Source organism: Microtus oregoni, unplaced genomic scaffold, assembly GCF_018167655.1.
Source record: "Microtus oregoni isolate MIOR12 unplaced genomic scaffold, Mior012 000065F_ref0000479, whole genome shotgun sequence".
NCBI lineage: Eukaryota > Metazoa > Chordata > Mammalia > Rodentia > Cricetidae > Microtus > Microtus oregoni.
The window spans coordinates 7,275,106-7,289,886 of NW_024543875.1; the positions used below are offsets into that span (position 1 = coordinate 7,275,106).

At 40.6% G+C, this 14,781-nt stretch overlaps 1 protein-coding gene across 9 annotated transcripts in view; it reads left to right on the forward strand.

The window, feature by feature from the left end:
* The window catches only part of Atp9b (ATPase phospholipid transporting 9B (putative)), a 209,622-nt gene that overhangs the window by 135,860 nt on the left and 58,981 nt on the right, over positions 1-14,781 (forward strand). For all 9 annotated transcript variants that reach the window (XM_041640820.1, XM_041640824.1, XM_041640819.1 and 6 more), the window contains one exon: positions 3,253-3,395. In XM_041640820.1, the coding sequence (XP_041496754.1) occupies positions 3,253-3,395 (143 nt within the window). The remainder of the gene's footprint in view (positions 1-3,252; positions 3,396-14,781) is intronic.

The following is a 14,781-nucleotide window of genomic DNA, read 5'->3' on the forward strand; positions in this document are numbered from 1 at the left end:
CTATACCTGGACTAACACATTTAGCTGGGCTTGGTGACTCAGGGCTGTAATTCTAACAGTTTAGCTACTCAGAGACTGGGGCAGAAGGATAAAGAGTTGGAGATCTACCAAAGCAAATTCAAATCTAGCCAGGCCATGCAGAGAGAGCCTGAGTGGAACTGGAGGGTGTAGCCAGTGGCTACGCTAGAGCACTCTGAACAGGAAGCGAAGGCAGTAGCCTTGTGACTGCTGTCCTCCTGCTCACTAAGGTTAGAGGTCCCTCAGGTAGCAGTGCTGATCCCAAGCCCAGGAGGAGCTCAACTGCTCCTGAGATGACAGCGTTCACTGTTATGTTGCTTGGAGCTGTTCTTCAGCAGAAAGCTTTTGGTTCTGCCTGCTGCTGCCTGCAGTATATCATCAGAATGAAACATGCAGGAAGATGTCAGATGAAAACTCAGTGTCCTTCGGCCTTAGCTTTTGTAGGAAATGGTTTTGATTGTATTTGGATAAAAAGTTCTGATGAAAATGGCTTCTCTTTTCTTTTGCTCAGATTAGAATTGGCATGTGAATTATTTCAGGTAGATTCGTTCCCCAAGGAGAATTGCATGTGTTTCTCAGGCAGGCTGGGGACTCAGCTCACCTGGCAGTGATAAGTGCTGAGGTTTAATTGTAACAAATTAGAGCTTAAATATAGCAAGCATCCTGGGGCCTAAGTGGAATTGTATTGTGTATTTTGGGGAAAATGCACTTGAAATGTATTTAGACTCTGAATTTCTTCTTCAGGTATTTGTAGCTGTTTGTAGCTGTGGGACTAGACTGTTTGAACAAAAATGAAGGCAGTTTACATCTTGAAATCCACCTCAAATTTCCTACAATTGCAAAAATAAACATTTTCATATGCGTTCCCATTGGCAGCATCCCTGGCAGACTGCTCATCTAAGGCGATTCGTCTTTCATACTGTATGATAGTAGAGTCACGGCTGTGCCCTGGCTCAGTGAACCATCTGAAGACAAATTGTCATGTTCTACCTGGAATAGGTCTGTGGCTAACAGGGTCATGGTTGGTAAACTAGCAGTAGAATGGACTTGGAATGCATCTAACATGTTTATGTAATGGGTTACAAAGCATGTCAGAGTTAGCACCTCCCTGCATAAAGGTCTGTACAGTCAGGGCATTACTAAGTCAAGTCAGTGTAGTGACAGCCATTACTTTGCTCCCGTAGAGTGTGAGTGCCTTAGAGACTTAGCATTAAAAGCAAATTATTCCTTTAGCATTTGACCAAATTCACAACATAGATCATGGTACATGTGCGGCTGTGATTCCTTGTGTGGGAGTGTTGTCCTATTTCACTAAGTTCTTTTTAGTGATGATTTTGTGTTCTACGCTCTGTACATCTGTTTATCCTCTAAAAGGTGTTTATTCTTCCCTTTGACACCAGCAACCACAGTTCTGTATGTTCTTTGAGGTGTCTGAAACTGAAACTGGCCCAGGAGTAATTTCTTATAATACGGTGTTCTGTGAACTAATGCATTTCTGTAACTTCAACGGCATAGATTGCTCGTGGTTCGTAAAGAACAGTGCACAAAAGAATCTTGGTGAGCTTCTTCGGCTCTTTATAACCTGAGCCTGGTGACAGACCATAAGCTGAGGACAGAAAACAACAGCCCACCCAGTGCGGGGTGACATTTTCCAAAACATCTTGACCCACACATAAGCAAATGACTGTGCTTTTCCAGTGTGCAGGTCTCTGAGCCAAGTGATCAGAGCCATGGAAAATTAGACAGCTGTCCATCTCCCTGTCAATTAGACACAGAACGTGTCTTCCCTTAACTGGCCCACCTCCCAGGCTCAGTTTCCTCCCAGCTTCTGTCTGTGTTTATCTCAAAAAGGGCAGTGGTCTTTCTCTTATTCATAAAGCACCTATTTTAAGCCAGGTGGGTGGTGGTGGTGCACGCCTTTAATCCCAGTACTCCAAGGAAGAGGCAGGTGGATCTCGGTGAGTTCAAGGCCAGCCTGGTCTATAAGAGCTGGTTCCAGAACAGGCTCCAAAGCTACAGCGAAACCCAGTTTTGAATCCCAACCCCCGAAATCTCTTTTTAAACCCAAATCAAATAAGAATCAATGAGAAATGTTTTGTGTTTCTTCTCCAAATGCCCCCTTTGACCTCAACCCACCTGGAAGGTATTGTGATTTCACACTTATCAGCACAAAGATCCCTCACACTGCTTGATACTTAACATTGAGTAATTTGGCAGCTTCTCACAGATCCTGGGCTGCAGACCCACACAATGGTAGACCTGCACCTGGCCGCTGGACCTTCCTGGGGTCCATTTTCTTTCCCTTCAGCTTAAAGACTGTTGGCATCTGTTAGTTTACTTCACTCTTTTAACAAGGGTGTGAGTAGCCAAAAAATGGAGAGGTGCTGGCTGAAGAGACATGCACAGTAATGCCAATTTAGTGTCATTAATGTCATTCCTATCATTTTTAAGGTGTGAACCTTACAGGTAGATTGATGAAGTTATGCTGATTTGATGCTTCTTAATTTGCCACTGACTGATTCCTAAATATTGTTTTTCAAAAGTGTATTTATTAATCGGTTGAACCATGTGACTTATAATGCTGATAGGTCATAAATGGTTGATGAATAGCAGTTTCACACCCATTTTGTACACAGTCTTATCTGCTGAGTTTCCATAGTTTAGTTAGGGAGACGTGAACATGTTTGAGTTGGCACATAATAGGTGTGCTGATACTGTTTCCTTCAGTGGGCAGTTTAGAGTGTGTTCTTATATAGTTACCCTTTAATTAAAGCCTGGAAGACCTTCCAGAGGCCATCTAGTATAGTCTACTACTTATAGATTTTAAATACGTAATATTACAAAATATTTAATATTAAAAAATCACTAGAAACAAAGCACCTATTCCAGATGCCTCAAGACCTATTTCACATATTTTCTCATAGTAACTCTTGCTTGATTTCCCTTTTTATGCCCACAGTACTCTGTGTGTTAATGGGGTACTCAGAACAAGTTCCCTGCTTCTCTTACAGCTCATACTGTAGCTTATGTGAAAGGAATTATCCACCCAACTATCACCTGTAAACGTATCTAGATTATAAAAGCATTTGAGCATTTGTTTCCTTAAATATGCATAAATAATTTATTTTAAAGTCTGAAATCCAGTATTTATTTCTATAAAAATTAATATATGTATTGGGTGTGGATGTTATATACGTCTGGCCTCACTGACCATCATGATGGTTTTGTTTACAGCCTGCGGGTGAACTTGGACATGGGCAAAGCAGCATATGGATGGATGATTATGAAAGATGAGAATATTCCTGGGACAGTTGTTCGGACCAGCACAATACCAGAGGAACTTGGACGCCTGGTGTACTTACTGACAGACAAAACAGGTACTGTTCATTTCTATTTGTTTTTCAGTGGACCAGATAACATCAGAAATATTTTTTTACACATGATATATATCATAATTGAATGCTGGATTTATAGGTTTCCAGACTCAACTTTTGAAAACTTTATATGAATGAATCTCCATTCTTTCATACCTTCACTTCCTTTAAAGTTAGTGAACTGTGTCTTTGTTGTAGCTTTATATTTTAGTTTATTTTATATTTTATATTGAATTTTATAGAATCTCACAAGCTATTTTCTCACTACTGTTACGTACCTCTCTAGTGGCTTAAGAGCAAAATGTGTATTTGTTTTTTATAGGATGATCCTTGCTTGAGTTGTTAGAAGTTAGGTAAATTCAGTGTTTTAACAGTAGTACCTCCAATGCAGATTACTACACCTATTTATCCCTTTCTGTGTTGTCCTTATTTGTTGTTCTTTCTATTAAAGAATTCTTAGCAATCTATAATGTATTAAATAAAAGATAATGATTTAAATTTCTAGTGTTAGTGAACAACATAGTAAAAGCAACATACAAAGCATAATTAAATAAAATATGTCCCAAATATGATCCAGCACCTTCTTTGATTAGTATTAGTTTCTAGCTAAACTACAAAGAATGCAAATACACTCACAACATAATTTAACATTGTTGTAGAATGATTTCCATTTGCAAAAAGATGGGAAATAAAAGCAGGTGTATAACCAGGAAAAACACATATGTGCAGATGTGATGACTAGAGTAGCCAACTGATAACTAATTAGAATATTAAATCAGAAACAAATGGCAGGTTGAAAGTTTAAATACTCAAAACAACCCCTCTGGGTGTAAGTGGGAAACAGCTTCTGCTCACAGCAGCATGCTGTCAAAAATGTGGCTATGAACCAAAAGACCTGGATGGTGAGTGTGAACAATGACATCACCAAGAACTATAACCAAACATTTGATGAATATGAATTCAGCATTCTGCAGATGTTAGCTCCCATGGGGATTCTGGAAGTTTAGTGTAACTCAGGTTCCAGTTTGAGAATTTTTACTTGGATTTCAGTACAGTACCAGGTGGAGAAAATCAAGAAAGGTTAGTGCCCATAAATGCAGATGACCCAGAGGTTCCTACTTTAAGAAACTTTGTAAATGGAAACTGTGCTTTCATTTCCTGGCTGTCCAGACCCAAATAATCATACAGAAACTAATTACCACACATTTTGGCCAGTGGCTCAGGCATATTCCTAGCTAGCTCTTACATCTTAAGTTAACTAATTTCAATTAATCTATGCATTACCACAATGCTGTAGCTTACCCATAATTCTCTGGCATCTTTCTCCTTTGGTGGCTACATGGCTCTCCCTGACTTCACCTGTTCTCTCTCTTTCTCTGTTCGGATTTCCCACCTCGCCTTTACTCTGTTAAACCATAGGCCGAAACAGATTTATTCATCAACCAATAAAAAAAAACAATATAAACCATATACAGAAAGACATCAGAACTAGACTGAGGAAATGAGTTATGAGTTTCCTTTCCCAATTCTAGTCAGCTGACAGGAAATTTGTAGAAGACTTCAATCTATGGCAATGCTAGCAAAAGTGTATAACATTCCAAAATTGAAAAGATCTGGAGCAAGGAGGAAGTCAATACCAAGCATATTGAAGCTCAAGATAGCTCCTAAGATGAGCCACACAGAGGGAAGAACTCTCCAGACCAAAGTCTGGAGGGGTGGTACTGCATAGCTAGTATACTTGGCAGACAGATACAAGAAAAAGGCACTGAACATGAGTGCACTGCTGTTCAGTGTTCACAGGCAGCATTTGTTCAGGAGCCAGTTCATCAGAGTTACCCACTACTATGAGCTGCCTAGTCTTGCTGATAGAGGCACTAAAACCAAATCTTCAGCATTATAATCAGAGTAAAGATCACAAACAGCCTGGGAGAACCTTCAAGAAAATTGTTGGTCCTTAAGAGAGTTTAGTTGAAGGCATAACCCCAGTACCCTGTATCCCAGCAACAGTTAGACACTTGCTGTGAAAATACAGGAGAGAAGACCTAAGTCAATCGATAGTGTGTGCTGATAGCCAGGCTTTCACATTTAACATGCACAGGACAGCAGCTCCTTTTGCTTTGGGCAGGGATGGTGTAGGGTGCCACATTATAGACAGGCCGCATGGTTGGAAAGCATGTGCTGCACTTCTCCGTAGTTATACTCCTGCTCCTTTTCCTTCCCAAAAAAATGTTTGCAGCTACATGGGGTGATTATAAAATGATGCTGATAATGTTGGTTTGGTTAACAAAAGCAAAATGTTTAGTTAAAATACACATAAGAGTAAACTTTTTTACAGTAGAATTTAGGGCCACCTAGTAGTACACACCTGCAAGCAGGAGACTGACTCAGTAGAGTTATGAGTTGAAGGCCCGTCTGGAGTACATAGTGAAATACTGTCTCAAAAATTAATTTTAAAAATAGCCAGGCGGTGGTGGATAGATAAGTGTGGGTTGTCATACTGTCCAGAGACCCAACTAACAGTGAAAACAAGAGATAGATGTATAAATGAGCATGGAGAGACTTCAAATCATATTAATGAAGGACTAAAACACACAGAAGGAAAAAAGGAGTCTCTAATGTTTATTGGTACTAAGATTGATTAAAAAAAAATTAAACCACCTAACACTTAAAGAAAAATAACTTAGCTGTAAAAGAACAAGAAGGAGAAGGTGGAGAAGAAGGAGGAGGAGGAGGAGGAGGAGGAGGAGGAGGAGGAGGAGGAGGAGGAGGAGGAAGAAGAAGAAGAAGAAGAAGAAGAAGAAGAAGAAGAAGAAGAAGAAAAGGAAGAAGAAAAGAAAGGGCAAAACATAAAAGGTAAAATAATCATAATGGTAACTAGGAATTGAAAAAAGAACCTGGTTTATTCCTGAACATCAAACAAGATAGACTCTACAATAAAAAGCACTTTTTAAGAAAGAGGGAACTTTACTAATAGAAGTTTGAAATATATATTTGCTTTAATGTTGCATGGAGCCACTTTTTAGTTCCCAGCAGTCCTGCTAGCTTAGACTCAAAATAATCACACAGAAACTGTATTAATTAAATCGCTGCTTGGCCTATTAGCTCTACCTTCTTATTGGCTAACTCTTACATATTAATTTAACCCATTTCTATTAATCTGTGTATTACCACATGGCTGTGACATACCAGCTAAAGTTTCCAGCATCTGTCTCCGGCAGCTTCATGGCTTCTCTTTGACTCCACCCTTCTTTCTCCCAGCATTCTGTTTAGTTTTCCCCATCTAGCTAAGTTATGCCCTGCTATATGTCCAAAGCAGTTTCTTTATTCATTAATGGTAATCACAGCATACAGAGGGAAATCCCACATCCCTTTAAAGGTTTCTATGTACAAGCACAAAGTGATGCAGGAGAAAATTACAGTATCTGCTAATGTAGGAGGAAATGTTAGCATCATCACTTTAAGTAATTAATTGATCATCCAAGCAGGCAGGAACCAGCTAAACTAAAGTCTGAATAGCATTGATCTCATGGAGTAGACTAATATCTTTATCTGCCACCTAGAGAATGTTTTTAGCTAGTGTGGGAAACTAATGAGGACTGAAATGAACTAGACCTTAGTTGAGTCTCAGTGAACTCCAAGGGGTGGGTGTGCCTACTTACGGTAATGGCAGAAATTACCATGAAAGTTAGGAACACATTGCAGATAGAACATAGAATTATTGCTATCTTTCCCTAACATCAGAAATGGCCAAAGTTAGGAACACAGTGCAAATAGCACGTAGAATCACTGCTGTCTTTACCTACCATCAGAAATGGTCAAAGTTAGGAATGCAACAGAAATAGCACACAGAATCACTCGCTATCTTCACCTGTGGGATATTCAAGGAACTTGTGTTTTCAATTTAAAAAAGAAAGAAAGATGACGACTTGGTAGTATATGCCTTTTATTCTAGCATTCATGCAGAGAAAGGTGGATCTCTGTGAGTTTGAGGCCATCCTGAGAGTACCAGGCATCTAGGACTACATACAAAGACCTGGCTCAAGAAAGAATAAAATTTAATCATAAGAGCAGTAAAAGCCAATGACATTGGAAAGAGATCCTAAAGATGAGAACAGAAAACAGTGATGTGGTATTCAGAAGCAGGTGGAGTGTGATGGTTCACATCTGCAGGCCCAGCTGCTTGCTCAGAAGACAGAGGAGAGCCCCTTGAGTCTACATTCAAGGCCAGCCTAAGTAACACAGCAAGATTCCTTCTTTTTAGAAACAAACAGTTGTAAAGATAGAACAGCACCATTCAGCTGGCCAGTCTTTACAAAAGACTTAATAAAAATAAGTACAACTTGAAGGTAAAATCTGGAAAAAAAAATAAAAAAAAAAAACCAAAACAGATACAAGCAAGTAGAGCAAAGCTACAATGATGATATTTTAAAATATCATAATGGAATACCAGCTCCTTATTGTCAGCAGCTTTTCAATGCAAGCACTAGAAAAATTCTTCAGGAAATGTAAACCATTAAATCAGACCCAGAAGAAATAGTTTTTATCACCTGAAAGCATTTTTTAAATTTTCACCTTTATTTATTTGTTTATTTATTTATTACTTATTTTCTGGGGGTGGTAGGTGCATGTGCATGCTACTTTACATGCATGGAGATCAGAGGACCACTTAGGGAGTCAATTTTCTCCTTCCACCATATGGGCTCTGGGGATTGAACTCAGGTCACCGAGTTTGGCAGTAGGTGCCTCTATCTGCTGAGCCATCTCACCCACCCCATCCAAAAACTATTAAAAGTAATCTTCAGAAGGATCTCCTACCACTAGCCCAAAATGATTTATGGGTATTTTTATCATTATACTTTCTATAATATAAACTCGCTTTTTCAGATACAAGAATTTAGAGAGAGCATTTTATTTGTAGAAAACTGAAGCCTCAGCAAGGTCAGGAGAGAACAAGAAAGGAAAGGTAAAAGTATCTCTTTCATGTCAATCTAAAATTCCCAAATAAAGTGCCAAATCTAATAATATTCATATTTAAAACTCTGTACAAGTTAAGGAGAAAGTCAAAATGAAGTATACAATAATAGATAAAGCTTAACAGGTTTGAGACATGTGTTAGAAGTCATGACCTATTTATGATTTAAGAAGGAAAGCTGATAATAAAACTTGAATGTATTGAGATGCCCTAACTTTGCTGTTTGAAGCCCTGTAATCAACAAGAATATAATGTTTGAGAAGCCCCAGATAAATGTGGTCCAGCTGCAAGGCTTATTTAAATTCAGAAATCTATCACTATAAATTACAGCATTACTATAAGAAGGAAAAACCCAGGGACCTCCACCAACTCAGTAAAGCTTTTGATGAATATCAGTTCAATATATACACATGAATATCAGTTCAGTATATACACATGAAGTTCATTAGCAAGCTAGAGGTGAGGGTAGGTCAACTGTTTTCACTCTAGAAAAGGGGACTCCCAGCATGTAGTCTTATAGTACGTAGCAAGCAAGCATTAGCACTTACCAGTAGGATATTTAAAGCTTTTCCCCAAGACTAGGCACAACAAAAAGATAACACTGTCAATTTCATATTTGAATTACTAGCTCATGTCGAAAATCAAGGAAAAGATCAAAGGTTAAAAAAGGAGGATGTATCCTAACTGCTTGCTGAAAGGGTGGGTGTTGAGGCAGGAGGAATTGCAAATCCAAGGTCTTCCTGGACTACAGAGTAATTACAAAGGCAGCCTGAGCACCTTAGTAAGACCCTGCCTTAGGAGAAAAAATAAACCATGGCTGGGGCCATGGCTTAGTATGGAGGGCTCGGCCAGCATGTGGAAGACCCTAGGTTTAATCCCTGGTACTACCAAAAAATAGGGGTCTGGTGAAGGGGGAGGAGACAGACAGCAAAGTACTTATTAGCAAATAAATAGAAAATCTAATAAATTTATAGATTAGTGTTAGAATTGGTAGGTCATTTTTAGCAAAACCAATATAGAAAAATCTATTGTGTTTACAAACAACAAAACCAAGAAAATTTTACGGAATAGTATTCAATGACATAAACTTGAAATCATTGATGTAATTGTCTTCATGTGGTTGGAGACTGTGTTTTCTATAGCATTTGACCTTTCTCTTTCCAGAGGCTCACGCTTAGGCAGAGTATATGCCCTAGCTTGGTGCAAGGCAGAGGCCCTATACTCAGGAGTGTTTGGCCTGCAGGGTGTGTGGTTGGCCGGACTGCTCTTTGTTGCCAGCCTTTCCTCTGACCTCATGAGTTGAAGGGAAGTGTCTTATTTGGTTGGTGTTCCCTATAGGGATGCACCAAGTCTTCCATTTCCATCAAGAGCTTTTCTTCCTGTTTTGTTGTTGTTGTTGTTGTTGTTGTTTTCAAAGCTCACTTGACTACCACCAGTGGGGCCAGAGCCTCTATAGGGTGGGTGCTGGGAGGCTGTATATAGTATATGTCTGGGCCCTGAGGTGCTTTGGGCATTGGAGCCAGCAGTAGTGTTGATAAGCAAGGTGCTGGCCTGAGTTGTCCTAGTCATTCCCAAAAGCAGACTTTCAGTGTCTGTCTCTGTTGTTAATATGTAGATGTTTTATGACATTAGACCTCTTTAAAATGCTGATTTCCTCTTTTAAAAAACAAGAATCAAATTCTTAATTACAGCTGCCCATTTTCCATTGTGAAATTTCAGTTCATCAGAGTAAGATTCTGAAACCCAAAAATCCCTTCACTTGGTGCTGCTTTTAAACCTAAACAGTGCTTCTCAGGTACAAGCAGTCCTAGTGTTTGAGATTAGATAATAAGTCAAAAGACGAGAGGGCAGGAAGTTTTGAATATATCATTCTGCAGAAGGGAGCCACAGAACCGAAAAGCAAAAAGTAGCTGGAGCATTTACATGCCGACAGACAGTAGCTTCAGATGCACCACCACTAACCCTCAGGGCTCTATCTCACTGACCTGGGATACAAAGCCTCATTCAGTGAAGAATTTGGGGCTTGAGGCTCCTTCTGCCCCCTTTTCCAATTCTAGGCTCAATCAAGTAGAACTTCTCCCAGCTCTCAAAGTCCTGAGACCAGCAGGCCTCAGCCAGAGGAGGGAAGGGTTTAATGTCTACAAACTCACCTCACATTGAAAATGGAGCACAGCAATCTTTCTTACATTGGTGTGATACTTAAGAATCCTGGCAGAACTGTATGGAATGTACTGAGGAGCAAGTCAGATGCTGTCATGGCTTCACTTGTTTGTTGAGATGGCATCTACTCTGCTTCCTGGGCTGACCTGGAACTCACTATGTAGCCTAGGCTGGCTTTGAACTCATGGTAGCCTTTCCACCTCCTCCTCCCGAATGCCAGGGTTACAGATGTGAGCCATCGTGCCTGGCCACTGCTGCCTTTCTACAAAAGCCTTTCACTCTAAGAGCCACTGAAGGAAATGTCATCCTTGGCTGAGTTTTTCCCCATTGTCTGCCGTTTATCTAGAAATGCTATGCCTGTTGTGGCAGCATCTCCAGCTGCAGTCTCTCCCTACTGCTGGCTCATCACCTACTGATCCTGGCCTAGCTTGTGTTTCGGGGAAGGATGGACTCTGGATCCCTGATTCCTGAGTGTCCCAGGAGTTCTTGAAGGTGGTAGGTCTGCCGTGGCCTATCATAAAGTCCACACTAACTAAGTCATAGGCTGATGAGTAACAGAACAAATGATATAATTATTACTGTCAGCAGCTAAGTGGCATTTCATTTCTCCCACCTCAGTCTTATAAAAAGCATGTATTTCACACAGTCAGATGAAAAGACACGAGAGTGAGTGATGACCACCCCTCTAATTGTGATCTCAGATGCATCTTAGCTTTCCTGAGTGAGAACTGTCAGCCTCTCCAGCTCAGAGGTAACTGCTGGTCAACTCTGTGGACAGGGACAGTAGATGAGCACAAATAGAAATCTGCGGAAGTCTAACAGGGCCCGTCTTGCCCCCTAGCCCCTTTTGTGTCCTGCTGAGACAGTGCACTCTTAGTGTTATGTTCCAGGATGTAAATTGCTAGTTCTGTCTTGTATTCTCTATTTTTGTGACATAAGTAATGGCTCTGTATTCTCCTGCAAGGATATGAATTCTCCTGAGCATATGTGTCGGAAGTAGGTCAGGTGTTAGCTGCTGATACCTTGTGTCCTCAGCCACAGCACAAGTTGCAGCAGTAGATGGTTGTTGGCATGAACAGCTCTGATTCTGGTGAGCAGAGGTTTACTACTCGGGCATCAGTCAGTTTTCAGACATCTTACATGGGCTGAATTCCTGCTGAAATGCTTCCGTGGAAGCTGGCATCCAAGAGCTTTACATTACCAACATAATTGTAAGGTGGTCCTTCGTATGATTGTAAATTGGGTTTGTGCTTCATCAATAAGCTTTTTGACAAGAAGCGTCCATCACAGTGGCTCTCTCATTTGCCACAGCAGAATAGAAAATGAAGTGTCCCAATAATTGCATTATAGTTTCCTTCTTGTGGACAAGAAAGCAATGTGGTATAATTAGGTTTGATTGGAGTGCACGTTTCCGGTAAGATCTGAAATTAATGATGTTGCTATAGTGACACATCTGCGGCCAGCAGCGCGTGAAACATAAAGTAATTCACTCGACAAGAGTCGACATCTGTTAGCTGCAAGGATGCAGAGCATATTGACACTGACCAGGAATGCTAGACGCTATGTGATAAATGAACAAATGATGCTGAAACAGGAGGACGGATAATTTGTACTTAATCTGCTGGGAGAACTTTAATCTTCTCACTGGTTGCATTTGACAATGCCATTGTTTAAAGAACAATGCTGCAGTGAACTCATAAATTTTAAAACTTAACTCACGGTGCAGCCTATTAAAGCAATACATTAATTCCTTTGCTAGGAAGTTTTTGTCTTCATGTAGAACAAAACCATTGCTTGAAAGAACAGGATTTTTTTGGACTTATATTTTAATTATAGCCTCCATTACACGAAATGTCATGTTCAGGTTTGAATACTGTGAGGTTCATAGGACAGTACCATCAGGAGAGAAATGCTGTTTTCATAGTTTTTAAAAGCAGCAAAAATAATGGATGTATGTGCTAGTTAGTGTATATACAGTAGGAAGATCTTGCCGGGCGGTGGTGGCGCACGCCTTTAATCCCAGCACTTGGGAGGCAGAGGCAGGCGGATCTCTGTGAGTTCGAGACCAGCCTGGTCTACAAGAGCTAGTTCCAGGACAGGCTCCAAAGCCACAGAGAAACCCTGTCTCGAAAAAAAAAAAAAAACAAAAAAAAAAAACAAAAAAAAAAGTAGGAAGATCTTGAAACTAAGACATAGAGGGAATTTTTAATGTCCTTTAAGCCAGAAGGCCACTGAGGTCTCTCCATACTGGTGGTAACAATAGTCACTTGCAGCAAACATGCTGTCTTACTAGGGCAGCCATTCACTAAAGTCTGTACTTGGGTGTGAGTGCTATAATTAACATTTTGGGTGTTTAGACTGATTGAGATACTCAACACAGACAGTGGCTGAACAGACATTGGGAAAGGCCTGATTGACAAGGAAAGTAGACTACTTCTACATGAATAGGATGTGTGTGTCTGTGTGTGTGTTTGATTGATTTGTATATGTGTGTGCGTGGATGCGTGTGAATGTTCATACCTGTATGTGTGGTGGTCAGAGGAAAAGTGTGGATGTTTTTCAGGTGCTCCCCACCATTTTTTTAAGATAGGGCCTCTCACTTACCTGGAGCTCCCAGGTGAGCTAGCCTGACTGACTGTTGAACTCCAGGCGTCTCTGTGTCTCCACCTCCCCAGCACTGGGATTACAGGTACATGTGGACTACTATGCCCAACTTGCTTTGTTTTGTTTTTTGACACAGGATCTTACTATGTCACCCTGGCTAGTCTGAAACTGTGTAGATCTAGCTAGCTTCAAACTCAAAGATCCACCTGCCTCTGCCTCCTGAGTGCTGGGATTAAAGGTGTGCACCACCACCATGTCTCGCCAACTTTAAAAAAAAAAATGTAGATTCTAGAGACTGGACTCTGGTCCTCATGCTTGTAAGCCACATATTTTATCAACTGAACTATTTCTCCAGTTTCGTTAGTTTTTTAAAGACAGTTCTCTACATAGCCTAGACTGGCCTTGAACTGCTAATCATGCCTCACACTCCTGCGTGCTGGGATTATGTGTGTGCCATGATGCCCTACTCAATAATGTGTTTTAATGACCTTTGCGTGTGGTTTGGCCATCACCAGGGAGATTTTGTTTTCATTCACTCATTGTTTAGCTATAATGAGTGATCTCTAGTAGCCATTGCTTTGCTTTGTTCGAATCTTCACAGAAAGTTCTGTGGACCTGGGATGAGCTGGTCCCTGTGTATTGTAGGTGGCTTCTTCTGTTAGTCTGTTAAAAATCACCTGTCTGTCTCTGTATTAAGGCTTGGTAGAATCTCAGTGTACCGTCAACTTGCAGCCTAGTGGCTCTGATCAGAGGTTCCCATCTGCTCCCCTGCATTGACTGCATCTGTTGCCACCCTGAGAATGATGCCTGCAGGACGTTTTTCTTAGAAAGCAATTTCCTCTTTGCCTGCCTTGCTCACTGTAGTCCAGAAAGCTGCTGCTTTATAAAAGACTACTGTGTTGTTTTCTCTTAGAAATAACAAGAAAACCTGTTATCACAGGAACTGCATGTCATAAATAGCTCAATGTCATTCTCATTGATGTGATGGCTCCCTCACCACCTGATTTCATAGCCAACACCTCTTTTTTAATAGTTTCCCAGTTTGTAACCTGTCAGTTTCTGTCATATTAAGATGACAAAGTATCTAGAAATCACAAAGTGATTGAGCCATGAAAAGCACCAAGATGAGACAGAGGAAGAACTCTGTGATGCCGGGCTCATCTGGGACTGACGTAAGGGAGTCTGAATGACTGCAGGAGGCAGTGCAACACTGAAAACTTTTTTTAAAGAAAATTCTGAAGATCCCTCTTGCTTTGTGAGTGGAGTGTTTGTGCATTCACCTAAGGAGCGTCTGTCTATACACAACAGTGCAGATTCTAGGATCCTGCCAGGTAAGATGTGCTTAACCAGAAGACTGAAATATCAGAGACACTTCATTCTTCTTATCTGGTGGGCAATACTATTCAGTGGTTTGAATATATCAGTTTTGAACTGTCTCAAACTGCTTATTATAGCCTAGACATTTTTTTTTTTGTAGTTTGAGTCAAATGAAAAACTCAGACTATCTTTCTCTCTTCCACAGCACTGGTATAGCTATGATATAGTGCTTACCACAGTCCAGGCTTAGAAACTTCTCCCAGAGCAACCCTGTGTGCACTGAATCACTCCTCACTCAGTATCTTCCTCTGCTTATAGTCCGAAGAAACCCTGGCC